At 29.7% G+C, this 26,284-nt stretch overlaps 2 protein-coding genes across 7 annotated transcripts in view; one reads left to right on the top strand and one right to left on the bottom strand.

The window, feature by feature from the left end:
* Positions 1-14,408, top strand: part of LOC140669943 (serine/threonine-protein kinase dyf-5) — a 39,234-nt gene extending 24,826 nt beyond the window's left edge. The window contains exons 3-12 of one of the 6 annotated variants that reach the window (XM_072900180.1): positions 5,422-5,577; positions 8,735-9,014; positions 9,225-9,346; positions 9,435-9,647; positions 10,340-10,687; positions 11,886-12,050; positions 12,250-12,384; positions 12,468-12,737; positions 13,483-13,700; positions 13,856-14,400. In XM_072900180.1, coding sequence (XP_072756281.1) covers positions 8,859-9,014; positions 9,225-9,346; positions 9,435-9,647; positions 10,340-10,687; positions 11,886-12,050; positions 12,250-12,384; positions 12,468-12,737; positions 13,483-13,700; positions 13,856-13,968 — 1,740 coding nt within the window. In that variant the 5' untranslated portion in view covers positions 5,422-5,577; positions 8,735-8,858 and the 3' untranslated portion in view covers positions 13,969-14,400. Of the gene's footprint in view, positions 1-5,421; positions 5,578-6,180; positions 6,519-8,719; positions 9,015-9,224; positions 9,347-9,434; positions 9,648-10,339; positions 10,688-11,885; positions 12,051-12,249; positions 12,385-12,467; positions 12,738-13,482; positions 13,701-13,855 lie in introns of those variants that run through there. The other 5 variants (XM_072900183.1, XM_072900184.1, XM_072900182.1 and 2 more) reach the window with 5 other exon arrangements.
* A 2,038-nt stretch (positions 14,409-16,446) lies between these two features.
* Ent3 (equilibrative nucleoside transporter 3) overlaps positions 16,447-26,284 on the bottom strand; it is a 9,940-nt gene continuing 102 nt past the window's right edge. Inside the window, exons 1-10 of the mRNA XM_072900765.1 lie at positions 25,958-26,284; positions 24,822-24,976; positions 24,280-24,408; positions 23,849-23,923; positions 23,428-23,651; positions 22,581-22,683; positions 22,264-22,434; positions 21,844-22,031; positions 21,251-21,491; positions 16,447-19,425 (exon numbers count right to left, since the gene is read on the bottom strand). The exon at positions 25,958-26,284 is cut by the window's right edge and continues 102 nt beyond it. Coding sequence (XP_072756866.1) covers positions 19,031-19,425; positions 21,251-21,491; positions 21,844-22,031; positions 22,264-22,434; positions 22,581-22,683; positions 23,428-23,651; positions 23,849-23,923; positions 24,280-24,408; positions 24,822-24,976; positions 25,958-26,127 — 1,851 coding nt within the window. The 5' untranslated portion in view covers positions 26,128-26,284 and the 3' untranslated portion in view covers positions 16,447-19,030. The remainder of the gene's footprint in view (positions 19,426-21,250; positions 21,492-21,843; positions 22,032-22,263; positions 22,435-22,580; positions 22,684-23,427; positions 23,652-23,848; positions 23,924-24,279; positions 24,409-24,821; positions 24,977-25,957) is intronic.

The following is a 26,284-nucleotide window of genomic DNA, read 5'->3' as shown; positions in this document are numbered from 1 at the left end:
CGGTCTTATAGACAGATTCATCAAATTTCTTTGGTGGGGAAAGACATAACCATAAACTTCTATATATTACTAGATTGCTAACTTCTTATGTATAAAGTTTTCATTTTTATATATAGAAAGTATATACATAAAGATAATATATTTTCAACTAGTTTGCACATATGTAAAAGGTAATCTATTTTACACGCATACAATGAAGCGTGTACATGTGTGAAGGGACACATCTATTGTAATTAAAGACGACCGCACATTTTCTGCAATTTTTTTACCTAGGCTTTTTTAAGCTCATTTCTAAAGGTTTAAAAATATTCTTTCATGCAATTCTGTCCCAGGAGAACCTATTTTACTTTATGCGTATAAATTGCAACTTTTATATTAAGCAAATATATTGTTTTATTAGGTCAGAACTCGGTTGGTAGTGCGGGATTTCCTTAAGGGGACTATATACTATGTCTAGTTTGCACGACACATATCTCCAGACATTCTGGAGAGAGAAGAACTGCGCGCTACATACGCGAATTAATCGATCTTTTTTAATCAATTTTTTTATTAATTATTGCGAAAATTGTAACGTAGAGACTACAAGACTTTTCTACTCAAATTAACCCACTTTACCTGCACACAAAAGTGCATTATACGATGTCGTCCTACATTACCGACTAAAATCTAATCTAACATAATATAACAATAATATATTTGCTTAATATAAAAGTTGCAATTTATACACATAAAATAAAATAGGTTTTCCCATGTAAGAATTGCATAAAAAAATATTTGTAAACTTTTAGAAATGAGCTTAGAAGCTTAGATAAAAAACATTTCATTAAAAGAAAATGTTACGCAGCACATTCTTTAATATATAATATATAATATATATAATATTTAATATATAATACACTTTAATATAATACTTTAATAGTACTTTATATTTTCATAATTTTAAGAAAAATATTTTTCAATTTCGAAATCGACAACTTTTCGACTTGTTGTTATTTTTCATTGCGTATATGTTAACAAAATTTTGGTTGCCACACATTTTCGCAATCTCTAACGATGCAATTATTCACTAATAATTATTTATTATAATTATTTATGAAATTATAGATTATTTACACTTGCGTGACGCGCAATGCACGTAACATAGAACCTAACTTTACATAAATTGTATATGTTCGAAAAGATAAGTATACTCTGATTTTGCTCTCTCTTTCTAGACGGGCCACGCGATCCGTGAAGAATAATAGCTGCGCTCATTCCAGTTAGAATATAGTTCAATAAGGATAGATGATCAATACAATTATTTGCTGTTCATCGTAGTTCCTTTCCGCTGCGTAATGTGTCAGCTTCACTCCGCTTCGCTACTTTCCGACTCGCCGCCCGACCTTCTCCACTTTCCTTTATAGCCAGATGTTGATTAGTTAACTTCAATACTTTATAAAAACAAACAGAAAGCACAGAAAGTCTAATTTTGGTAATTATTTAGAGCGCCGGCTAAAACCTTCAAAACTTTACTCAGGGTCATGAGCTTGATAATATATGTCAAGGTCATTAACATCGGGAGGTGGCCCCTTATTCTAAATAATTACTCTAATTTTTATATATTAACAAGCAATTGCTTTAGTTAAGTGTATAATATGATTTTCCAAAGGATTTTTGTCGCGTGGATGTTATTTTAAATTTAAAAACTAACTCGATTCAGTGAATTTGACTAGAACGCAACTAACAAGATAAGCTTCTGTAAATTTTTTTCTCATCAATTTTCCTCCACTTTCTATTAAAACGAAGCGGACGACTTTTTCCGTTTCGTGACAAATTTTCGTTACATTAGACAATGGACATTGTAAATGATCGCGGCTTTTTATTTATATTAAAATATAATTTATATCTTTTTGATCATCTAAAATTAGTGCATTAACGCATTCCTGGCAATACAATGATTTTTTTTAATGTCTTATTATAAAACTAGCAATATATACAATAATTTGTAAAGAAAACTTAGTGATTGTTCGAATGTCGGGAGAGTACCTATAATCGTTTTTAATGTCTGTAGACATATTATAGTTTAATTGCAGATTATCATCAATTCCATCGATTATTAAATAATTTCAATGTAACTGAATTATTAATTATATATTCACTGTTTTGTGAAGAAATAACAAAATTGCTATATTTTCAAGAGATATACAATTACCACAACCTGAATCTCGAATTTCAGAATGAATTAACAATTGTTTTATGCTTTAAACTGGCGAGCTTATTAATGTTGGATTATCATTATAATCCCCTTCAGATCTAATGCAAGATAAAGCATGTGATATACGTAGTAAAAATGACTTTCCGATATAGCAGGAAGCGATTCTGGAGAATAGTCTAATCTCTGCTCCGCACGGCATACAAAATTTATGCAGAAATACTTAGGAAGAGGTTAGAAAAGGAAGTGGAAGAAAAAGGTTTACTACCGGAAAGTCAAGCTAGTTTTATGAAAGGCAGATCCACAATGGACAATATATATATTTTGAATCATATCGTGCAGAGGGAGAAAGAAAAAACAAAGGTGAAGAAAAGGTATTTACATTATTTGTGGACTTGAAAGCAGCTTTTGATAATGTGGATAGGAAGACGCTATGGGATATATTGGAGCAGAAAGAAGTTAACAAGAATTTAATCAGGAGAATGAAGAATATATACAAAGAAACTAGAGCTTCTGTTGTAACGATACGCCTTTCCCAATGCCACGGATGTTGCTCTTTGCTAGGGTTCGAGATAAGGTTAGGCTTCGGTTATGAGAAATTCCCCTTGTTGGTCGTTATTAGACTCTTTTATTCGAGTAATGATACAGTGATAGTGCGTGTGGATGACTTATATACAATGCCTGGGGGATAATATATATATACAATGTGGGACGACGGTGAGCGTCGCCGGCGGCCGAGAGACTTGGTCCGTGAGTGGCGGTTAGTGGTGTCTGAACGGCTGATCGGTGGCGTCCGGAGACGGACGGCTTATCGGTGGCGTCCGGAGACGAACGGTTTTTCCATTGCTCGCCCGGAGACGGGCGGTTTGGTTGCTGACGTCCGGAAACGGACGGATGTTCACGTTCTTTGCCCGGAGACGGGCGATTTGGTTGCTGGGGTCCGAAAACGGACGGATGTTCACGTTATTCACCCGGAGACGAGCGCTTTGTTCGCTGGCGTCCGGAAACGGACGGTTTTCTCGGTCGCGAACAGTCAGAGGCCGAGAACGCTCGTTGTCCGGTGTATCGCAGGCAAGGAACCGGAAGCCGAGGCAACGAGAACGCCCGTTATTCGGTGTAACATAAGAGAAGTCTCAGGAGTCAAGAGCCTCGAAGAACACCCTCGAGGTAGGATCAGAACAGGACTAGGTATTGGTTCCCTGGCCGTGTCGGCTTTTATACCAGTCGACCGTCCTCCCACTCTCGGGTTTACATAGAATGGGGAGGCGATCGGATAGAGAGTCCGGGAGCTCCAATGCCGCAACGTATGGTGGCGCCAAAAGGCGCCGATTGTTTGCAGGGGCGGCTGTTCGGCCCCTAGTGACTTCGTCACACTGTGAGGACAAAGGATGGGATATCAAGTTTTCTAATAAAAAAAGTTAGGTAGGGGTATGTTCTGAGTTCGACCCTGCTCAACTTGTATATTGCGGATTTAGATTATGCGCTAGGAAGTAGAGGAATAGGAGGTATTGTTCTGTTGGCGAAAAATAGAGAGGCATTAGAGGACATGATGAGTACATTGAAAAGATTTTTGAAGGAAAGAAAAATGAAAATAAGTACAGAAATGTCAAAGATATTAATATTTAATAGTTCCGGAAAAATTAACAAAGAAAAATGGAATTGGAATACAGGTATAATTGAAGAGGTAAAAAGTTTTAAATATTTAGGATTTACGTTTAATAGGAAAGGGAACTACACAGAACATGTCAAAGAATTGAGTAGGAAAGGAAAATTAGCTGCAGAAGAAGTTTGGAGTTTAAAGGAAAGAATTTGCAAAAATGATTTCAGAAGAAGATATATGTTATATAAGTATTTGGTACAAAGTGTGATAGCGTATGGGGTAGAAATTTAGGGTTGGAAAGAGAAAAAAGAATTAGAAAAGGTGATGATGAACTATATTAGATGGGTGTTTAGGATTAATTTTTGACACCGAAATATATTATATATAGAGAATTAGGTTTAGAGAAACTTGTGATAGGATGGGGAGCTAGAGCATATGAGGAAAGAATTAGGACAAAGGAGGAGGAAAAACTAGTGCAAAAATGCTGGAAAAAGAAAGAAGGTATGGTTAAAAAAAAGTTATATAGTAGAGAAAAAGAAGGTTTCTTTAATCACTTAGGTTGGGGATTAAAAGCCATAGAAGATATGAAGAATAAGGAAATTAATATAGAGGAATTAATAAAGGAAAGAGGAAGGGATATACAAATGCAAGCAATATACAAGGCAAATAGAAGATGCTAAAATTAGAGAGATAAGATATACATAATAAAAGTAGATATAAAGAGTTGGATAGAGGTATAGAAGGACCTAAATATCTGAAAAGTGATCGATAGGGAGAAATATGCAGACAAAATAAGGAGTCTAGTAAGATTTAGATGTAGGAATATGGAAGAATTTAATAAATATTGGAAAAAGGATAAAAGTAAAGTTTGTAGATGGAATAGGGAAAGATAACTTAGAGCATTTTGTGAAAGAATATGTAGAGCTAAAAGAATGGTGTGAGGAGTTAAGCAGTAGCGACGAGGAAAGAATAAAGAACATTTTGAACGATAAACTGGATGTACCGAAAGGAATAATATTAAATAAATTTTAGAAAGAGGAAGGAAAGAGAATGTTGCGAGAATATATATATAATATTAAATTTAAAGATAATGGCTGTGAAATAAAGAGGTATAGATGAGAGGAAGTGAAAGTATAATAAATTTAATAGATGGAAGTAGAGTAAAGTAAAATTAGTTATATATTGTATTATATATTATGTTTTCATTTCAATGTAATATGTAATATTAAGTGTTAAATTAAAATATTAAATTGAATTTAGTTTTAAGTCTAATTCTAAAGCAAGACGGTGCAATGTAATGGTGATTCGGTATAGTGCAACAGATTTAATTTAATAATTAGTTTGATTTGATTTAATTTATTTAATGTAATTTAGATGATTAATTGATTAACTACTCAATTAGTTAATTGATCTGACTTAAATGAGGAATTAATTAATTGGTGTAGTTGGACTAGAGTAAGTTAGTGCAGGAATGAATTGTAGACTCACTAGGATAAGTTGATTTAGCATAGATATTAGATAAGTTAGGTATAGATGGTAAGGTATGGATGGATGTGCGGGTAGACTTATTGTAAACCAAGTCCCTTCTTGGCAAAATTGCTGAATAAATATTATTAAATATTTCTTGTAGAGACGCGCCTGAAGTATAGCGATCGTCAGCTCAGCCGTCGAACCTCGAGCGCTAGTGAGGAGAATAGAAGGCGTCGCTTCAGAAATCGGCTTGAAAAGGCCAACTAACTCCGAGCACTGTTCTAAAGCATGATGTCGTCTTCCACTTTTAATTCTTGTGAGAATTACTTAAAATCTCCCTTTCCTACATTTTATCTAACAATAAGTAGCGATAAAATTGGTAATATACTTTTTATGCACTTTTCTCCTACTTTAATTGACAAATTCAAAAACATCTTGAAAGATCTTGATATAAGACTATCATATTTTCGCTTTAATAAATGAAAAAATGTGATCAAAATTCATAAAGATCTCATCACCTTGTATTCTTATATAAATGTAGTATATAAAATCAATTATTTGACATTTTAGTGAAGATACAAACTTTTAAGACAAAATGTTTTTATTCCGTTATCATAATTTATCGTTTGTTTTGATTATTGACACATATCTGTTTACTGAAGAAGGAGTTTGGTTCTCCAGCCGAAACATTTAATTTTAATTTTAAGGATTCTCAATTTTATTATTTTTTAATATTTTTATAAAAACTTATCTTTTATTATTTTTTTTAGTCTTTATGAATTTTCGAAATATTTAGAATTTTTGAGATTTGTTTTTATACGAGATAAATATATGCACATTTTTATTTTGCTGTTTAAATTTATTTTACTATTTTTTTATATAGAATTTTTATATATAGAATTACATATAAACTATATGTCTCCTTATCTAATTTCTTTGACTATATAATCTCTGTTTCTATATTTATAAAAAATAATGGGAAGAATGATTGGAATACAGTAAATTGAAATACGCAGTATATATTAATCCAAGCCATATATTTTGCCCAATTGAAAATGGTTGACTCTGGTTCAACTTTAGCATTGAAGTTAACGGTCTAGTATTACGTAGAAGTCTATGAGTTTGAGTTAGTATTCGTAGCCATAGCGACCGCGAGGTATGGCTTATGGCCGCTCGATTATTAGTGTGTTGCGAATGACAGCTACGCAAGAAGATAATCAAGTACGTGAAAATCCAGAACCCTTCGTATTTTGTTCTGTGAGTACAGTTTCGATTCTTTTCGTATAATTAATGATAACAAAGCATAACATTTTCAAAAAAAATTTAATAATTTTCTAACGTTATCTTGGGGTGATATTTGATTTTGTCGTCTCGATGTGTATTTCAGTCATTTAGAAATTGATAGCTAACGTTTCATGTGTTTCCATTAAATTGGGATATATGATTCCTTATTTTGCGATTTCAAATCGCGTAGTGAAAAAATGTTCATGCGCTATTCGTAAAAAAAAGAAATTTTGAAAAATTGAAATTTTAGAAAAATAGTTATAAAATTAAAAATAAAATTTAAAAAAATACAAGTTCTGTCATAATTATTTTTTATGTATTTCATATTATATACATCTGTATTTAAAAAAAAAAAACAATACAATTTTGAATCTTTAAAAAAATTATAATACAGTGTATTTCAAGATTGTAAAATTATAATTAAATTATATTTCATAAAAATATATATTCTAAAATTAATTTACGAAATTTTTTAGATTTATTAATATAATAAAATTTGTATATTTACATTTTTTTGTTTTTTTTTTAATATTTAAATTGGATATTGCAATATCATAATTATAACAGTGCGTATGCGTTAATATTATCAATAAAAAAAATTTATCAAGATTTTACTATTACGATATTCAAACATTTTTACACGTAATATTTATAACTCGAGAATTATTGTTATTACGATATTTTTATAATTAAAATTTGTTTTTAATTTATCAGAGAACCTATTACTAAAATTATGAGATTGCTAGTTGTGAGATACTTTTTCTAGTATAAAAATTTTAATTTATCAAAATTTTATATATCTACCTCATTCCCCTTTGTTGCTTAAAATATAAAATTACATAATGTTGGTTAATGATTAGGTCGAGTAACGTCATTCAAGAAAATCTATAATCTTGCATGTCTGACTCGCACGAAGATTGTTGGCATGCGACCGTAAGAAAATGCTAATCTCAGAACGACATATATACAAGTGGTGTCCTAGATTGCGTTTACAAGTCTTTTGCTCCATATGTCATAGGTTCGTGAGTCTTGCAAAATCTGGCTAGCATGTATGGCACGTGCAAAAACGTGTCGAGCGCGTTGTGATTTTCCAGACAAAATTAACGTCCACAAGAAAAATTTGTTTAAAATAATCTCTCCATGATCATATTTATTTATGTGATTTTAAAATTCCACGATATTACGTAAAATTCACTAAAAAGTAGGATGTTTAACGTAACCAGATAACGTAATCAGATAAAGAATGTTTGGAATAGACGTGAATAGTGCGTAAAAGTTTCTCTACCATCTTGTCAACAGTTACGAGTCTTATGGTAGAATGTCGATTATTAAATATTCATTCTACCGCTATAGAGTCAATACTCGGGATAACTCACACCAAGTATTCATTTATGCTTCGACTAAGTTTGCTAACTCTTATTTTGCACTATAAACCTTACTTGTTAGATGCGTAAGATACTCGCGGCTTTGAATTAAATATTTGTTATAGAAGTTTATATGAGCATTAAAATTTTTGTAGTTTTGTTCAATTTATACACAATTTATAATTTAAATTTACATATGTGATGCTTTCTTGATTATAATTTAAAATAAATTGTAATAAAGAAAGAAAATACCCCGAAGAGTTTAAATTGTTACAAGAGAGTAAATAAGTACTCTGAAATTTTTCATTGCGTTTATTACATAAATAAAATAAATAAAAACTATTTGTTATTTTGCGAATAAATTAACATATTTATTAAAGAAAAAAAATAACTTTGTATTTTATTATATTTTATTGTGTTTTTATCTTCATAAAGTTTGCACTTATATCCAGTCTGTTTTAGAATAAAACAATAATAAATTTTACTTTTACATTTAACTATCACAAATAAAATTACATAACTCGAAACAATTAGTAATAATTGATTGTTTTTGAGAAGCAGAATTTGACAATAAAAATATTTTTTTTTATTTCAATTATTTTAGTAAAATTTATTATAATTAAATATTTTAAGGATTATAAATAAGTTAGTTATCATATTTACTTCTTATATATTAAATTTATTATATAATTTTTATAATTTAATATAATTAAATATTATTATAATATTTAATATTATTATATAATTAAATATTATATATTAAATGTTAGAAAAAAATTTTTAAATCAATAAATTGAAAAATATCTTTAGCTTTTATGGTTACAGTAGATACGAAGAACATGCGACGCTGCCGTTCACGGCGGCGCATAAATAAGTTCCGGTTATAATGCTAAGATTTACTACGTAAGAACGAGTGGTATAAAAATTTCCAAGCATAACGTAAGTGAAGATGAATCGATATATAACCTTGAACCAATTGGGTGACGGAACCTTTGGTTCCGTTGTTCTTGGAGAACGTATTGATACGGGCGAAAAGGTAGCTATAAAAAGAATGAAGAGAAAATATTATTCTTGGGAGGAGGCTATGAATCTGCGAGAAGTAAAGGTACGATTTTAATTTAAATAGCTGAAAAATCTTATTGGTTTGGAAAACAAAATTCTCTAAAAATATAACATAAAATTAGTTATGATATAATTAAACTTAAACTACATAAAATAATTATTTTATTTTTCTGTTCGCGATCTTATTTCTCTATCAAATCAACAATTATCAACGGATAATTTTTATCTTCTTCTCCCCTTTTCTATATTATAGTCACTGAAAAAACTCAGTCACGCAAACGTGGTAAAGCTTAAAGAAGTTATACGAGAGAACGACGTGTTGTATTTTGTATTTGAATACATGAAAGAAAATCTCTACCAATTAATGAAGGACAGGTATATATATATATATATATATATATGCTTGATATTTTACATAGATATTATTAGACTCGTATTTATACTCGGAATACTTGAATTGCAGGGACAAGCTCTTTCCCGAGCCAGTGATAAGGAACATGGTGTATCAGGTATTGCAAGGTCTCGCTTTCATGCATAAACATGGTTTCTTTCATCGCGACATGAAACCAGAAAATTTATTGTGTATGGGACCCGAATTGGTGAAGATTGCTGATTTCGGACTAGCAAGAGAGATTCGATCGAGACCTCCGTATACGGACTACGTATCAACGAGATGGTAATGGAAAAATTAAATGTTAAGGCTTCCGAGTAATTATCGCGAGCATTTTGGAATTGTGACGTCATAAACGAGAAATAAACACTCTGAGAATTCTTGCGTGCCATTTTTAAATAAAAAGATATTTCGATAAATTAAGGCTACAGATCGTTTTAGCAGACTTGTAAAATTGTCCTACTTTTCCCTCGACAGTTAATAAATAGCTGTAAAATGAGTTTTAAAATAAGTTTACTTACATGGATAAAAGCAGTTTGACAGCTGTCTAAAAAAGTCGAAAATGATCCTTCCACATAGTATATTTCATGCTAAGCTTAGTTTTCGGAATATTTTACAAAATGCTGAAGTGATCTATAGTGTTGTTTCATTGAAATACCTTTTTATTTTAAAATGGCACGCAAGAATAATTTGGTTGTCAAAACGTCAATTTCAAACATCAATGCGAGACGAAAAGAGAGAGAATAATTCAGACAATGCGAGATAAAAAGAGAGAGCATAATGACAGGGTTCTTATTCCTACCGCAGCTATAGTTGTCGCCATCGTCAACTCAGAGTTTCTCGGCAACTACTCGGAAGCCTTAAATCCCCAAAAATTGCATATCGAATCTTTTTTTATTGAACTATTTTAATTGTGATATATATATATATATATATATATATATATATATATATATATATATAATATATACATATAGGTACCGAGCACCGGAAGTGTTATTACACTCTACGACTTACAACAGTCCAATCGACATTTGGGCGGTCGGTTGTATAATGGCCGAATTATACACGTTTAGGCCCCTGTTTCCCGGAAAAAGCGAAATTGATGAAATATTTAAGATATGTTCCGTAATCGGGACACCTGATAAGGACGATTGGCCGGAAGGCTACCAACTTGCTGCGGCTATGAATTTCAAATTCCCGAATTTTACGCGTACCTCATTGGCCGTATTAATACCGAACGCTAGTCAAGAGGCAGTTATACTCATGGAAGATATGTTACAATGGAATCCTATAAAGAGACCGACAGCGCAACAATCGCTTAGGTAAGTTAGTTTTACATAAAATATTTAGTAAAATGTATAAACAATTACAAGAAAAGGAAAAATTCTTTTTAAAAAATACAAACGTAAAATAATCAAGATAAATACTTAACAGCTGAATATATTGAAATAGCTGCAGATGATCTTGTCATCTCTTGTCGAAGTAATCTTGAATAACTTCCAAAAGATTTTAGTTATTGTTCGTTGTTTATTAAAATATTATTAAATAAAGGTGCATGCATAGCATTCAAATATACGTAGATAAGAAATAAAAAATTTAATATTGAACATAGTTTACTTATGCCATACACATATACATTTAACAAATATGCAAACTTTTATACAAAACGTTTACAAATTGAAAAATGAATATGTAAATGAAGGAAAAGCTTTATATAAATTTATAATTTTTTACACCATAAAAAATATGTAAATATATACTTGTGTAATGTTACATATTTTTTATAGTGTATGAAGCCTCGAGTTATAAGATATTTTTGAACATCTTATATAAATGTTTATGTTTATCTAAATGTTTATGAGTTATAAAATTCATAAACTGTGTCTAATATTGATTTTTTTCATTGTCAATTTAGCCTTTATTTACATAAATATTGATTTGTTAATAATTTTTTAATAAACAACGAATAACAATTAAAATCTTTTGAATTACGTACAGTTATAATATATTAAGATTAAAGTAATCTGTATCTATTACACTAAAAATTACAGTAAATATTTATTAAAAAAGGAAAACAAATTTAAAAAACCTAAAGTATGTAAAAATATAAAATAAAAATATAGAATACAAATTATAAAATATATATATATACAATATTAAAATATAGAATGATTTTTTTATTTTAGTTTATTGTGTAAAAAAATTGTATCAATGTTTATTTTATGCATATATTTACAATCATAGGCGATAGTAAAATATAAAATCAGAAATCTGAAATAATAATAACAATAATAATAATACCAATGCAATAACAATAATAGTTTTAAAGAATTAAACTTAATATATTAAATTTGTGCAAAAAGCATGAAACTAGAGACATTAATATATTTTTACTTGAGAAATCAATATATTTTAGTTGTCATATTTTTCTTGAAATATTTTTTTATCATTTTTTAAAAGGATTCTGAATAATTTGAAACTGTCATGAATGTTATTATATCTTATCTTATATCTCTTCAGGTATCCGTATTTTCAAGTCGGTGACCCGCGTATCATTAATAGTAAAAAAATTGGTGTCGTATCTCAACGAGAACTCGCCATGAATAAAATAAATCTTCCACCACCTGCGCCTAAACAATATAATTACTCTCAAGATGACCTTGTTAATAGCCTAGTTCAATCAAGGTACGATATACATATTCTATTATGGCATATATTCACAAACAAGAATTCGATTATTGCAATAAGTAAGTCTAAAATGGGTATCATAATTTAGAAAAATATTTTATACTTTGAGTCTGACAACGAGAAGATTTTGATAAACATAGTTTCACGAGTTCTGTATATTATTAGAGATATTAAAACTGAAATCCAATATTTATAGAGTACCCGAAAAAATAGTTGAATCGGAACAGCAAACAGTTGCTTTGCCATTACTAAATCATAATAATCACAATAATCACAAACATGACAACAACGCTTCCAAATGTGACGAGGACGAGTTTGCCGGTCTTTTAGGGTAGGTTGCACGCAATTTTTCTCGGCAAATTTATGTACTATCTTTCGATTATCCGAACTAATCTCTTTTGATTATCTTATCAGAAGCAAAGTCAGTCCGGAAATCCCGATGCTCATTCCTGATCGCGTATATAAGGAAAATCGTGTCAATTGGAATGCCAATTATCAGCAAGCTGATAATTTGAAGCACGGTAATGCCAATTGGGCTCTACCAGCGTGGAACGAACCGCCGTCGAGGACGTGGAATCAGTCGAACCAGTCGAATCAGAAAAATTCCCGCAAAGTTTCAGCGAAACAACACTACCTCAGCGTGGCTCGGTATGTCGCAGGCCAGAGCACAAATTTGCCATCCAGGTATATAAATCCGTTCCGAAATCCAGTCGAGAGAATCCTCATCGCATGCACCTTATCGGTGTTGATAATAATCGGTCTTTTCAAACGAAACGTATTTTTCGGATATTTGACAAACCTACTTGAGATTGAAGATCCACTTGAAAAGAACTCTTGTTCCTTAACAATGCAATTTTATGACGCAATCGTTTGCAAATCGATTTATATTTTGTCTAATACTACGCAATATTTAATTAATACGCTGTCAAGACTCTCACTCCCATTAAACATCTTCTCAAGCATCTCTTTGCTTGTTGGATCGATTTGTCGAATTTCTTGGAATACTCTTCATACTATATCGAGACGTTTTCTATATTTATTTCAAACCTTGTTGATTCACTGTGTCGTAAAAGGTTTCACAATAATAACGGACCTGTTCGAGGAGACACGTTTGCTCGCGTTATGTGTAATCAACGCATTGCGATATATTTTGACAATCGTCATTCTGATTGTTGAATTTTCGGGAATATGCTTGTCGTGTTCACTAGATGGTAGTAGATATGTACTAAATGGAACGATTTTTTATAACTAAAACGCATAAATATAATAACAGATGTTTACTTCGCAGCTATACTGGATATACTTGTGTAATGTACATCGTGTAAATTCAAAATAAACAATAAATCATCTATATCGTCTTCACCACACAATCTATGCTACGACTTTCTTATTGTCTACAGTTTAATGCTTTTCTCTATTAATTTTCAAGAAATGGGGATTCCGATATCAACCGTTCAAAATTGCTATTAAACGGATTCATCGGTCAAGCAACAGCCAATAAATATGAGGACTTTACAGAGTCCTTTTGGGGATCTAGAAATAGTATTGAGAATCAAACAAGACAGCATTATCTCGCGCGAAACCGTTATATTGCCGAGCAAAACTTGAGATTACCTTATCCCAGCGTATACGGTACCCAAAGTATCAGTAAGTACTCTCATGATCTCAATGCAACGATTTGCTTACCTAGATTCTCGACAAACGGACAAAATTTTGCTCGTTTCTGAGCAGTAATATTTTTGAAACAAGACCGCACAAATGAATATTACAAAATTAGCTAATACGAATTCCCTTTTTGATAGAGACTACCAATAAGACCACGTTTCAACCAAACTTGTTTGGAAATGTTTTCAACGCAAAAGCCAGCGGCGGACCCTACGGTCGAACGGACTGGGCAGCGAAATACCTCAAATGATCATTGTAAAAAGATTCGCTTTTCTCTTTACATATTAATAATTTATCGTGGCCTTTCTTCTATAGGCGAACTTTAACTGTGATAGAACGACCGTTGTCGTTCCATTGTAACAGGGACGTGGATAAGCAAGCTGCGTCTTTTTTCCTGTGTTGCGATTTTATGAAATCAAATTATATTCTGATTAAATAGAGACGAAAGAACAGAATCGAATATAGAACTGACATCGTGTTATCGAGGATGTCAGCATTTTTATATATGTGATTGAAGTTTAGGGGCTAGTTGTGCCTATATATTGCTATTATATAAGTCGTCCATGTTAATTGATCATGTATGAAAAAGTTTAATTTTTTGAAAATCAATAATTTAGAACTTATGCAAGATATGTATATATATATATATATATAGTTCTATAAAATACATTATTATATATTGTATACATGTGTGTATTAACATACATATAATATATACACCCACACATGTATATAGGTGTACTTTTCATCATCTAAATATACATATATATATATATATATATATATATATATAATTTGTACATACATATTATATAACTTGCCGATGTATGCTAATATTTAATTACATTAGAATGAAAAATATAACGAACATATAACGAACAATATACGTATTTTTTATTATGTATATGTATTTCAACATGTATATTTTTGTTGCTAACTATGATTTATCTTCAAAAACATCAATGTATTAGTTTTCATTATATTTAAGTAAAACGGTAAAACACGTTATCATAAAATAAAAATATGAATTTTTGTCTTAAATAATAAGCACTTATAAAAAGGTAAGTGCGATTGTAATTTAAATTGAATACTTTTTGGCCTTTTTATGCTGTCTGGAAAGTGATTGCTATTGTCATATTGTACAATTCAACTAATTTTTACAAACTTATTAATATTATATGAAAGAGAGAGATTCTCTCTCTCTCTCTCTCTCTCTCTCTCTCTCTTTCTCTCTCTTGATATTATTAAAAATATCAATAAATTTTAATAAATTAATTTTTCTCAATAAATTTTCTTAACATTAAATTTCTTATTTTGTTTAAATTAAAAATAATTTTGTATTTTGTTTTAAAAAATCTTTTAAAATATATTAAAAGATTTAAAATTATTAAAATATATAAACTTATTCGATTATCATATTCTATTACCATAAAATTTTCTCTTTTGAAAAATATCTACAACAATAAAAATATACATTTAATCTGAAATATTTGCATTTTTCTTTTGCAAATCCATATAGAGAAAGGTTCAATACATAAAAAAAGAAGATGCTTTACTAAAAGTTTCCTTTACTTTATATGACATAAGAATAAAATATTTATACACATTCTTAAGATATCGATAGATTATAAGGGCGTTTTCTTTTGAAGTTATACAAACAGGGAAGGAGATAGATACATGAAGCGTGTGTGGTTATTTCGAATACTCTGTTTAACTATACATATACATTTTCAGAAATAGTCGATATATCGAACCATTGCTACAATTTAATTTAATACTCGAAATAATTAATTAGCTTTAAAAGGATGATTTTTTTCATATTTATTTCTTTTGAATGAGTGTGTTTTTTTAAGTATATGCAATCGTGAATTTTGGCACTTTAAGACCCCCAGGCATAACTTGATTTGAATGTCTTTTACAATAAGTGTCAAGATACAATTTGATTTGTGAACGATCTCTCTGCAATATTAAAGTCTCAGGATGTGCATCTAAAATCTAAACTGTGCTTCATGGAAAATTCGCTGTTGGGCACATGTTATGTAAGTATTAAAAAAAAAGAAACAGAGAAAGAGATATTCAATCAGTCGCATGATCGAATGTATTACACCTTTGTTCATAATACATATATATAGAGCTAGCTATGTGTTAATTTTATAAACTTTGATTACAATCTCCTACGTAACATCGGATATGTCTTGAGCAGATAATGCAATTAACGAAGCAGGAATGTTTGTGAGGAAGTCGATCTTTTTTCTTTATAGGAAGTGTTATCGTACTAAATGTCTCATAAACATTTTAATTTATATTTATTAGATGAGCGTTAAATGTCAACGCGTCTAGAAATGTCAATTCGTATCTAGATGTGTCATGACTGACCGTAGTAAGAAAAACAACTAACAATGACCCATAACTAACAGCTAATATTTTTGACGCATATATTTTATAAAAATAAAAGAATATTTGAAAACTTTTGGATGTGCTTTAGATAATTTTGATATTAATAAAACTTATTTTTTTAAATTCTTATTTTGGATAAAATTTGACAATCATTGTCCTCTCTTTTTAGAATAACAATTAAATTATAAACAAACTATAACTTTAATGATATATTTTTTTAATATAAATTTTGCAATATTTGATAAAATTTTCAAAAATATTTATCCTTTTACATAAATAAAAAAAATAATCATATATTGTTTACAACAATTAAATTAGTAGATATAAAACCAATTATACTTCAATTATAATTCTTTGTATTATGATTAGAATCTTTATAACGGGTTATTTTTTTGTGTCTTTTTGTACTTAAGAGATAACACATGTATCAAATAGTAGTTATATAATCAATTATTGTTCTTTCTTTACTACGAGTCATGTGGCATAATGCGTTTCTCCCAAAAGTGCATCTAAAAAGTGGACCTAGTGAATTTTTAAGTAATTATGAGACGCCTAATGTGTCACATAAATACACGTATTTTACATTTACGTATCAATCAACTATATACACAGAGATGCGTATAACAACTTGACAGAATATACTCATGCATTAATCTTATCGGCAAAACCTTCTCAATCATCAACCATTAAATATACATAGTTTAACAGTCTATTACACGTTAAAACAATAACAGAGACATGAGTTAACATACAAGTTAAATACATATATATATGTATAACGTATTATTTTCCACCAAAAAAAATCAACAATTTTGCTCTCCTTTATCGCTCTTGAAAACATTCGAAACAGCGATTTGCTGATACGAAATAAAAGGCACGCGATATTCCCAACAAAAAAGGAACATTTGAAACCTCCCATATGTCTCGCAAACCACTTTCTTCAACTCTGTACCGATAAGTGCAATGTGTTAATACAATTGTCGCGATTCCTTTGTGCATGTGTTTAATCTGGTGATATTTTGAAATTTTATCACAGTACATACGAAATCAAGTGCATTAATATAGCTTGCGCATAAATAAATATTAATGTCCATAATTAATCCACGCAATAAGAATCCCCATAAAATGCAAAATTTTTTATTTGAATCAATGTTTATATATATATATATATATCATGCAATTTACAAGAATGGCAAGAATTTAAATTAATATCTAACATACTTAACGACATGTAACGCTTTTTCTTATTAACATAAAACACAACAAATACATACATATAATAATACGTATAATAATCAATTCTATTTTATTCTTATATTCTTTGTTAGCTATATAAATTAAAATATTTATACTTTTTCGCATATTAGTAATTTGATGTTGGATGAAACAATGGTTGAGATAAGCTTGAACTTTTAAAATATGAAATAAGTTGCATTGTTAATACATTTGATATTTCAACGATATTTAATTTGTTTAATTAATGAGGTTTTTCACAATAATATCCAATTTATATACAGTGTATACATGTTTTTTATTATTATGTAATTGTAATATATTACTAAGATATATTGAACACTCCTCTCACCTCAAATAATCTGATCAGTCATGTATAAAGTTTTAAAATGATTTTTAAAAAAGGGGAATTTGATCACTTTATTTCTTCACTTTATTTATTTGTGAATAGATATGTCCTATTTTTAAAAGAGATTTCTCTTTTTGAAATTATTTATTTATTTATTTTTAAGTAAATAGATTATAGAATAAATCAATATTGTTTTTTATATATACAGAAATAAAGACATTGCTATCAAAATGGAAATATATGTAATATAGAAAGCTCTGTCATTTATATAAAGTAAAAATCAAAAAGCCATTTAATAAGTTATCAAAAACCATCAGATAAATAAGAATTGTATATGTTTCGAGAATATTTGTAAAGTTGTAAAGTTTATCAGTGTTTTAATATAATTATAATAATTACTATAATAATAATAATTTAATTGTTAACATAAACTTATTATTTAAATATAATCTGAAAATAATTTTTTATAATTTTTTTTATCTTCCCTCCTTTCTCTCTCTTTCTCTTTTTCTGATCCATATTTAACCCATACGATATAATTCAATGCATACAATCAATGCATATTAAGGAAGAAATAGATTTTATTTTCTGTTTCTTTTTTTGCACGGCATATTGATAAAAAAACTTATTAGTGAATAAAGAATATATTTGAGTAATGGTTCACAAATTAGATATTGAAGCGCTTTACATAATTCGAAATATGTTTTTATTTTATATTTTATTATTTTTCTATTTTATATAATTGTTTTAAAGACCAATCTCGGTTTATCTGCACGTACATAATATATAATATAAAGAATCTTGTAAAAGATTTAAATTTTATTGCACTATTTCCTGGTCTTTATTTCCAAGGTTCTACCTCATCTATTTTTTGAATTACTAGACATTTAAAAATAATTATTAAACGTGTCTCTCTCGTGCTTTAACTTGAACCGTATTATTATTATAGTCATTTGCAGTAAAATTATGTATACTGTTTGTTTATTTTTCTAATCTCTTTAAAAACAATACTTTTTTTACATAAATATTAAATTAAACAAAAAAAATAAATTCCGCGATGATATATCATAATATCAACAATAAATATTGCGCGTTATAATTGGCAATATAACAAAAAGAAAATATACTTTTCAACAATTATTATTACATTAACTCAAAGGTTCAACCAAATTCTTCAGCCTTGCAACTTCTTAACTCGTATATCATCTTTCTCGCGTGCGCACGCGCATGCATACATGTACATATTTTTTTTATTTTTCTCTCTTCTTTCTCTCCATTTCTCTATATTTATGTATAAGCACCAGATTTAACACAGCACACAAACATATATGTTTTAATGTTGCAAAATCGCGTTACTTGCCGAAGTGGTAACATTAGCTAAAATCTTTGGTAAGACCGTCGTCGATGCATTCAGCGACCCTTCATCATTTAGTAGGCTTACGGTGCTATTCGATAATAACGTGGACATCAGAATCGTAGTTAATACGTTGACAGTAGTGTTCGGCTTCGGTGCCAGCGTCGTTCTCTCGACGACGGGCAAAGTGGAGGACATCGCGGTCGTCAAGACGCTCGCTGTCACGTTGAAAGCGGTCGACGAAGTTACAGTCTTCGCCAACTTCGAACACACCTCCTTAGCTTGCACAGGTGGTCCGAGACAGGCGTCCATCATATACGCCAATAGAGAGCCGATGGTCAATCCGGTGGTATATGATAACGTCATAATGTTACCTAGCGAAATTATATGTCGTATTAATTTTTAAATTTGTCATATGACCATGATACATTAATTTTGAATCTCTGAATAGAATTTTTAATGAGCATCCGTAATCTTCAAATAAATTGCATACTAAATTCCATAATATAGGGGAACGTGGGGTAGAACGGCACCGCGGGGTACAATGATGCAGAGTCGATATCTTTTTACAAAGATGCTACCATGTCATGAAATATGCTGCAATTATTTTGCTATTAGGTGTCTCTTTCTGCGTGCTGTTATCAGTGGTCGCAATATTTTTAGTTGAAAGTTGTTATAAATTATTTAATGCACTTGCTGTGCTCTCCGCGACTGAGTTGTAATTCTTCGATATATTTACATAAGGTAAACAATGATAAAATTCTATTTTTTATTACCGTAAATACATTTATGTTTTAAAATGATCTTTTCTTATTAATTTCACACTGTGTCTATGTAAATATTGATTAATTATAATTTTTTATATGATAAAAAGTAAATACCTAAATACGTTTTGAGGCTTAATGAAATATTAGCGCACGAAATGTTGTACTTTTTATTTTTATACTAGAGAAAGAGAGAGAGTATACATAGATGCTGTCTTTCAAAATTAATACCAAAAATTATTACATTAAAGGATATTTTTCCATGTTTTAAAGAGAAAAATATTTATTATAACAAGAGAATTGTTTTTATTTATTAATTTATAATTATCATTTAAAAATACAAATCTATATTCTTATGTTCTATATATCATATTATAATATACAATTTTTAAGAAATTTTAGACATCAATGTTAAAGAAATAAATAAGTTTTGGAGGTAGTCCATTATACCCCGCATGAAAAGCATATCACGAAAATCTAGGCTTTTACTAAATCAATAATCTCGTCTATTTAAATTACTATTATTTTATAATAAACTTGTGTTTTTTCTCATAGTGGATATTCCAAAGAATATTTTTAGTAAAAAAAAGATCGATTTATTTTTTTTAATATGTTAAAAACTTGCTCAATGCTTACGCCATTCTACCCCATGTTCCCCTACCAAAATGTTGAAATATTAGTTTTACAATTACAAATAATCGACAATCAAAGGATTTTCAAATCGTCATGTCTCAATAATTTTCACTCTGTTTTCTTCTGTCATCTTTTTCTTTCCCTGTCACTCATTGTTATTATTAAATCAAAAAGTAAGTTGTCTGTTTATTATGACTTTTATTTACCATAAACTACTTTTCAATATAGTCTTCGAGAAGATTGTTACTCTTGTCTCACTTTGGCACAAATTTGAAGAGATTCCCTCTCGGTAAAAATCCGGTTATTTAAACCACTCTTAAACAATATTCTATTGTTGCATCATCTGGAAATCTTTTTTCATGATATTTTTTCAGCAACCCAAATGAAAATCAGAAAGAGGCAAAAATTGGAAGGCACCAGTGACTATAGGGAGGATGCTCTCTTTATAATATGTTTCAATCAAATGATTACAAAATAATTGTTGTAACTCAGGAACTTTTGTAATCATTTCTTTAGAAAAGCACAGACCTCTTTCTTTGAATTGCATCTTTAATGATGCAACAGTACAAAAGCTACATTTTCACCAAGAGTAAATCTTCAAACGTGTCGAGGAACAAATGTATCAATATTTCCCAAAACTATATTGAAAAGTGGATATTAACTTCTATTTTAACATGATATGTCCAATTTTTTTATTTGTACATAAAAATAAAAATCCTAATAAAACAGGAAATCTTACTTTTTGATCCACTCTATAGTATCATAATATATTTTAATGAAAATTTGAATTTATAATAAGTACCTGCAAGTTCTCGATGTTCCTCTGGTACTTTGCTCGGTGCCTGGATCATAGGTATGGAACCGACTATACCATTTGTAAGGCCAAGCAACCAAGAAAACAAAAGCGGGTATCCCTCACCGGAGAGAATAGGAGCACCACGTGGAATTGCGCAAAGCAGAAATAGGGGAATAAGTATAACCCGTGCGCTAGAGAAGTAGAGTAGTTGAGTACGTTTCCATTCGTAAGGTATTAAAGCGAATACCTATAAAAGAAATAATCTATGTTATAATCTTGTAGATAAAATATTTTTTTAATCCTGTCGTTTCACATATTTGGCTCGTCTTTACTTTTAAAAAATAATAACTCAATCAAAACGTAACTACTCTAGCATTTTTTAATTTTACAGTTTTTTTCGATTTTTCATTAATATTCTATTAATATACTTGCAATCTTTGAGCAAAATCTATTACTGTCTCCCAATTAAATTTCTCGAAGATAAATTAAAATATAAAGAATATAACAATCTAGTTAAGACATTAATTAACAGAATAAATATAAAATAGTAATATAAACAAGAGCATTAATATGACAAACAATTTAAATAATGATACAACCTTGCCGAGTAAATCAGAGGCGTTAAAAGCTGTCATCAGAATAACCGGCATCCACGACTCGAACTTGCAAGATATTATTTCCGATACGATTCCTGGATACAAGCAAAGCGTTACGAAATATGCGACTCCAATGCTGGCCATGTATGGGAAGATCAATTTGGCAACTTCAAGTCTTGCAAGTAGACCCCCTAAAAAATTATTTTAAATTTCCGTTATCTTGAAACTAAGATGTTTCACATTCCGGATTAAATGATTAATTTATTGATCTTGTCAATCTTGTTTCCGCAATAACGATCTGTATACAATTTTCACGTTTTTTATTGTATAAAAGGCAGCACTAAAATTTACAAGAGTTCGTCTATGTAAAAAATGAATCAGTCTCGCTTTTTAATGAAATAGAAAAACTATATTCTTTCTTACTTTTTATGCCGGACCATGGTGTACTTGTGCTTTGGGTTCCATAAGCGCCTCTCATAACCACGACATCTTCGACCTTATAAGTCGGTCCAGCACTACCAGGTGGATTACCCGAAGGTGCGCTAGGCTCGTAAACTGGATTGCTGAACGAGAATGCAGAATATTGTCGAGACGCTGAAACAATCCAGTCATATTATTGTCCTAATCTCGTACAATAATAGTACATTTTTCTTGCGCGCAATTCGAAGAAATATTTCTCCATAAACCAATCTAGTATCACATTCCATACTTAAATCGTGTAAAATTAATTTTTTCTTTACCATCGGTACCACTCGCGGAATCTGTCCCCAATGGACTTGTTTGTATCTTCAACACTCCGTATTGACCTTTCGAGGGATCGCCAACTTGATCTAACGGATCCATCTGAAAACAATAGTATATATTACGCATATATGTATACATATCTTATATAGGTTGCTGCAAGCAAAACGTTTTAGATAATTTTGATAAGAACTAAAATAACTTGGCTTGAAATAATTATTCAGTTAAATTTCTTTTTCCTCAAAATGTGTTAAAGATTCCCTCTTGATAAAAATCCGGCTCTTGATATTTAAATCATTCTAGAACAACATTCTACACTGCTACATCGAGGAGACAATTCTGGAGAATCTTCGAGAAGAAAAAGGAATTTTCTTTCTTCTCTTATCTAGAGAAAAGCCTATTTCTTGTGAATTTTTCTCACGATAAATAATGACAGATCTCACTCTGAATACATCAAATTCAGAAATTTTTGTAATTATTTCACTGGAACATTATGGCGCGCATCCTCTCTACAGTTTGAATTTATTTCCTTCCGATTTTTATTTATTTGCCACTAAGAAAACATGTTAAAAAGACAACTTTCAGATGATGCAACAATACAGAATGCTGTTCAAAAATAATTTAAACATCAAAAGCCAGATTTTTATCAAGATAGAATCTTCAAACTTGTACCGAGTAGGGTAAGAGCATTAATCTTTTCAAAGACTATATTAAAAAAAGTAGTCATTAGCTTATATTTTAACACAATAAGTCCAATTTTTGCATAAAAGATAAATAAAAGTCATAACGAAAGAGGAAATCTTACTTTTTGATCCATCGTAAATAAACGATAGTGTGATTACATACCAGACCAACATCTTCCGTTGGCTCTAAAGTGATTCGATTTCTCTCCTGACATAATGTTATGTAAAATTGCACAAAGTCGGTCTTTCGTACTACTTGATGTAAAACGAAACATAAGAGAATCGTCATATTAGACAAAACGAAGAACATGGACGTATTGCCACGCTCATCATTGAGTAGCGACTTTGTTATTATTCGATTAATTGATACCCAAAAGCCAGCCACACCTGGAAAAGTGTAAAATATTTTTTATATATTACATGATGTTTCCGAAAAGGGAATACAACATATTACTCGCAATATTATTATTTGTAACATATATTAAGTTTGTTGTTAATAAAATTATCGAGAAAAATCAATTTCAACATTACGTAAGTCTTGCTAAATGAATAAACTTTAATTACTTATAGAATCAAACACTCACTTTCTCCAGTCATCACAGCTTGCGTATATCGACTGGGAAGCATTGATGTGTATCCATAAAAACTCGACTGTTGAACTGTAACATCAAATAGAATCAAATTTTTTGAAGTATGTTAACAATTAAAAAAATTTGTTCAGAAAAATATTGCGAGTCCTAATAATTAATTATCTTAAATTAATCAAATCTAATGTATAATATAATTGACAGATTAAGTAGAATTTAAAAAGTTATTAATGTGTATAATTATACATTATTTATATATGTATAGTACACCATATTTTACATTTTTTAATATTTGTAAATTATAAAATAAATTATTAAATAAATTATATAATACTTATTAAATAATCGAAAATTACAAGGTTTCCTGATATTCTTTTGGTCTGATATTAATCAAAAAATTATCAATGATTTCTTTAATTGTGTCTTACCTGTACAACCAAGCGATACTATCGCAACGGCAACTAAATTAATAGTATAGGAAGTTGCAACACCAAAAAGTTCCCACCAAATCTCGCAGATCACCACAAAGTTCAGAGTAACAAAGGATACCAAATATCCTACAAAATAAAAAAATTAGATTATGTATATTTCCTTATATCATTTTCTTGTTATAAGTAAATAAATTGAAGCATCAATAATTGTAGTTTGATACAATTCATTTTTGTTAAGAACAAAGTTACAATATTAACTCACTGAGAGGTTTAAATAACCACTATTGTCAACTTAATTATCAAACAATTATACATAAAATATAAAAATTAATTGTATAAAAATTACAATTTTATATACAAAGTGTAATCTACAAAAAAAATCTACATAAAAAATTTTACACATAAATAATATAAAAAATTCCAAAACCTATTTAAAAAACTCTGACAATTATTAATTACACTATTAAAAAGATTGCAATGTCACAATGTTCATCTTTAATACCGTTCAATTAATTTTATGTACTTTTAGCACATCTTACCAAAGGTAATTCGTGTATTCAGCGATAAGGTTTCGACCAGTATATTGTTGGCAAAGACTGCGAAGAAAGCCATAATAATGTAAACGACAGACATGTCGAATATCACGGTAGTTCCTGGATATCTCGCTTGAAAGTAATCCACCGCTATAATGAAACTGTAAGGAACAATGACACAATTGTCAATATGCATAAAATTGGGAAGGATTTTATAATGATTTTTAATGATTTTATAATTTAATAAAAATTGTAATAATTATATAAAAGTACATGCCATACGTGAATAATAAAACGTTAACAATTGTACATGAATAATAAAAAAATTCTTTTACAAGATAATTATTAAATGAACTTTCTTGCAAAGACAATTAAAAATTGATTATAATAAGACAAATTACATCAAGTCAGATATATACCGTCAGAAATATAATCGATTTTGCGATCTTTTGTACAACGTTAAAAACATATTCATAATCTTTAAGTTTTTGATGATTTATATTTTTTTTTTACTAGAAAAAAGATTATGAAATATGTCGATCAAAATATTGAGAAAATTTGTCCTTATTGGAAAATCAATTTAACTGTTATCTCCATTTACTTCTCTAAACAATCAAAAAAAATTAAAATAAATGCATTCTAGCTATTCAAACTTAATTTTATATATTTTTATAATTGAATTTTTTAAATAAAATTTTAATTAAAATTAACTAAAATATATATATATATATATATATATATATATATATATATATATATGTATGTATGTATATGTACACATATATTATTTAATTAACCGAATTTATTTAACCGAAAATTCTTTATTTTCAATTTTTAAACACTATGAGACTTTTTATCGAGGAAAAAATCAACATCCGATAATTTTAAGAAATCCTGTATTAATAAAAAAATTATATTAATTTTTATCAGACTCAATCTTTAACTTTACTTAACACACACGATGGTATAATGCATGATTAATTAAATTTTCGTCAGTCATTCTCTTCGTCAAGCAGTTCAGATTGCTATTGGAAAGTACAAAAAAAGCTATATGTCTGCGTTTTCGATTCTCGATAGTTAACACGCACGACGGAGCATATGCATTTACGTAAGGTTTAATAATACATGGTTGTTCAAAGGACCTGTTGTAAGGCAGAAGAAATCCTATGCCGCCGAGAATCAGAGCCATGTAAATAAAGTTGCATTTATCGACAGGCGGCGAGAGATGCGTGAATCCATTCGAAAATTTGAATTCGTTCATGCCCCTGGCCTTGCCCAGTTGCACGTATCCCCGGCTCAAGTTTTCGTCCATATTGCCGGGAGAGGAAGAAAAATCGGCGGAGGAGGAGAATTCGAAGAGATCTCGACGATTTGGCGACGATGGTCTTCCTACGAGTTCATGGTATACGCGAACGCGAATTCTCGCGCGTTCGCGTTTGACAGCTTGCTCGCGTGCGGCGAGTGACGCT

Source organism: Anoplolepis gracilipes, chromosome 10 (assembly GCF_047496725.1).
Source record: "Anoplolepis gracilipes chromosome 10, ASM4749672v1, whole genome shotgun sequence".
Taxonomy (NCBI): Eukaryota; Metazoa; Arthropoda; class Insecta; order Hymenoptera; family Formicidae; genus Anoplolepis; species Anoplolepis gracilipes.
The sequence above is the reverse complement of the archived record's forward strand: the minus strand, read 5'-3'. Positions and strand labels throughout refer to the sequence as shown.